The sequence below is a fragment of the Olea europaea genome, unplaced genomic scaffold (assembly GCF_002742605.1).
Source record: "Olea europaea var. sylvestris unplaced genomic scaffold, O_europaea_v1 scaffold1726, whole genome shotgun sequence".
Classification (NCBI taxonomy): domain Eukaryota; kingdom Viridiplantae; phylum Streptophyta; class Magnoliopsida; order Lamiales; family Oleaceae; genus Olea; species Olea europaea.
Window position 1 is genome coordinate 251,481 of NW_019234961.1, and position 3,427 is coordinate 254,907.

Sequence of the window (3,427 nt, forward strand, 5' to 3'; positions counted from 1 at the left end):
TAAGATGAGACGTGTTTTTGACATTGAACAAAGATTTACTTGCGTGATTTACTTAGATTTATTATTCAACAATTTATTTATTATTTTTATTATTTTTTTTGGAATTAAGAAAAGTTAAATGGAGATTTTAAAATTAATTTTACACTTATATTACTTTTTTTAATTTTATGAAATACGATTGGTATTCTCTCTATGATATATTAGTGTTCTATGAAGGAAAAAGAGAAGATGATCCATTACTTTTCTTATACATTTTGTGAAATCTTCTCGATGGAGACTGATAAAAAATTTTTTTTTTTTTTTTTTTAAATGTACAACAAATACACTTGTTTCTGTCATTACAATGAGTCCCTGTTTTAATGTTCATTTATAAAAATGATGTTTTAAATAATAATTTTTTGAAAATATGTGATAAAAAAGTGAGGAAAATTTTTGAATTTATGCGCAAAATATTTTCTTATACAAATATGTGATTGAAAATGAGCATGAACGATAAATTATTTTATTTTATAGGAGTCAAATATGGACTTAATTCTTCCTTGCTAAAGCTATTGAAGAGACACTGCTTTTCCTGCTATAAACATTTTGTGAAATTTGACGGCTCAATATTCTTTCAAAAATACCTCAGCACTTATCAAATTCCCTAAATTATTTTAGTAAATTTTGATAAAAGTTGATGAAATGTGTGGTTGAAAAATTAAGTATCCCATGAAGTATGTATTTAGAACTAATTATTGACTTTGATTAAGATCAAAATCTAAGTTTTAATTCCTGCCGAACAGGGACAAGATTTGGGAGGACATAAACTTTTAACAATATTATACTGCCGTCTTCGTTTTCTATTTTAATCCATAATTAACTTTCACCGTCACTGAATTCGAGTTCTAGCTTCGCCCATCTTCCTAATTATTAGATATGACTCCAACATGTACAATCTTTAACAGTTGTATAATAAGAATCACATTGAAATATTTTTTTTTTATATTAAAATTTTGACAACAAGGTTTGTTCAATATGAGGTTATGTCATGGTAATAAATAATCATGTCGTCATTGAGTATTACTTTGGAGTCATATCAAGTTGTTAGGCGAGCTCACATGAAGGACATACAACTTAGGGATATTGTTATCAAAAAATAAATCTTTATTCATTATTTAAACTTTTAGGACTTAGTTCTAACTGCTATGTGCTCATGATCTATATTCGTACTTGCGTGTAAACATAGAAGTCATAACTCTCTGTGTGAACAAACAATCATATAAATGGTTATTCCAACTAATCGGCTAATACACCTGAAATATTGATTTATGATTACCCGCCAAAAAAAAAATAATAATAAAATTTCGTATTCTCGTACGTATATAAATACCAAAACAGATCAAGAATGTCATCAAAGATTTTATACGTAAATAATCCATGCTAGTGGTGTGATTGATTTCAGTGTGTAAATGATGGAAATGGAAAAGGTTAAGTTCAGATTATGTTCTTCTTCAACTCGAGCTCCAAGAATTGAAAGAAAAATTTCTGAGAAGAACAGAAGAAATCGGATGAAGATTCTCTACTCTAACCTCTTCGGTCTCCTTCCAAATCATGGCCTCAAGGTCTCTCTCTCTCTCTCTCTCTCTCTCTCTCTCACACACACACACACACACACACGCGCACTACCCTATACAGAAATAAACAAATCTGGGATGCTAGGATTGTGCTTCCTGCTTTGTTTTACAACGAATCTCGTAACTGTTCAAGTGTTCAACTATCAATATCATGTTTAGGTCATGTTTGGTAGGTTAAAATTGGATCTTTAGTAGATTTTGATAATAGTTAATGAAATGTGTATCTAAAAAGTTGTGAATTTTATGAAGTGTATGATTAAAATTGATTATTGATTTTGACTTAAATTAAAATTTTAATTTTAAGTTTCACTAAACGGCGATTTAGTATTATATATGTAAAGATATTGATTTTTTATGTACGTTTAAATGCAGCAAGCAATGCCATTACCTGATCAAATAGACGAAGTAGTGACGTATATCGAAAGTTTAAAGATGAAGCTGGAGAAGATGAAGGAGACGAGGGTATCCTTGTTACCAAGGAAAATATCAAATTCTTGCATCATTACAAATGAAATTCAAGCCAACACACAGTCTCCACCACCTTTAGTAGAAGTTCAAGACATGGGACCAAATATGGATGTCATTTTAGTTACTGGGCTCGATCATTTTTCAATGTTTTATAACATACTTCACTTGCTTCATGAAGATAGTATTGAAGTTGTCAATGCAACTTTTTCTGTGCATGGAAATTCCTCCTTCCAAATCGTCCATGACAAGGTCATTATAAGTTAATTTTACCCATTTTAGAACTTCAATTTCATCCCTTCTGTCTCTACTTCTCTCTCTAATAGTGTTAAATTACTTCCTCCAAAAGTTTTAAGCTCTTGGAGAAGTAGTACATAGCACACACTTTTCCATGCAAATCAGATTTCATTTTGTAAAAATCCTCACAAGTTCACAATTTTCTTAAATTAATGACAACAAAACTTGAATTCAGGATCTTGTCCACTCCCATACGACATTAAACCATGTCTTCTAAACAATTTATGTTCTTAGAGAAATTACACTTCTTTTTATTTAAATATGATGTTCGACTAGCATTGTCTCTAATTTCATTTTTGACATATATTTCAGATTTTGAAATCAAGTATGGGATTTGGAGCTACAACAATGAAAAGAAGGATAAATGATTTGATTCGTGGATACGCATGCAGTGAAGTAGAATCAAATTATGATTTATGGGATTATGAAATCCAAACTGATATTTGGGGATTCAATGCTGCAGAAGTGACAAATGCTTATAGCAGTTTCGTCTATTGTTAAGGGGTTTTAAAATTAAACTGATCATATAATATATTGAGATTGTATCAGACATCATCAATGTTTTAAGATGCTTTATGTTTCTTTCATTTTATGCGTAATTTGATAATATACATCAAGTTTCTGTTGGTTTTTTCTAATTTCAAGAATATAAAGCGTCTTTCCATTTTTCTTCTCTCTAGCCATTTTCACTTGATTGAGAAGGATGATGCATTTTAAATGCTTCATTTCTCTTGTAACAGACATAGACTCTGCAAAGATAGATTTTATAAAATGTGAGATAAATATAATTGTGATATTCTTTTAATAGAGATACATGTGCTAAAATATCTTGCCTGAGAATTAGGAATGGGGAAGAGTCAAGGAACATATCACACCCCAATAGTTTCCTTAATAACTATAATTTTAAATATTTTATATATTTATTCTTATATATTCTGTATTAATGCAACATCATTTCCATAAGCATTGTTATTGTTTCATATTAACTTTAATCATGCTGTTTAATGTAAAGGTAAAAACAAAAATAAAAAATAAAAATAAAAATACAATGT

General features: G+C 29.3%; 1 protein-coding gene across 1 annotated transcript; it reads left to right on the forward strand.

Moving 5' to 3' along the window:
- Window positions 1-1,282: 1,282 nt before the first annotated feature.
- LOC111377810 (transcription factor bHLH162-like) lies at window positions 1,283-2,944 on the forward strand. The gene is made up of 3 exons (XM_023000937.1): window positions 1,283-1,601; window positions 1,986-2,330; window positions 2,688-2,944. Exons 1-3 carry the CDS (start codon window positions 1,449-1,451, stop codon window positions 2,874-2,876), a joined length of 687 nt encoding a protein of 228 aa, XP_022856705.1. The 5' UTR covers window positions 1,283-1,448; the 3' UTR covers window positions 2,877-2,944.
- Window positions 2,945-3,427: the final 483 nt, after the last annotated feature.

What these genes read in the sequence shown, in the direction of transcription:
- LOC111377810 (XM_023000937.1), top strand. Translation starts at nt 1,449, where the DNA reads ATGATGGAAATGGAAAAGGTTAAGTTCAGATTATGTTCTTCTTCAACT. An exon ending in TTCCAAATCATGGCCTCAAG is followed by an intron (nt 1,602 to 1,985) that starts GTCTCTCTCTCT and finishes GTTTAAATGCAG; the next exon opens with CAAGCAATGCCATTACCTGA. An exon ending in TCCAAATCGTCCATGACAAG is followed by an intron (nt 2,331 to 2,687) that starts GTCATTATAAGT and finishes CATATATTTCAG; the next exon opens with ATTTTGAAATCAAGTATGGG.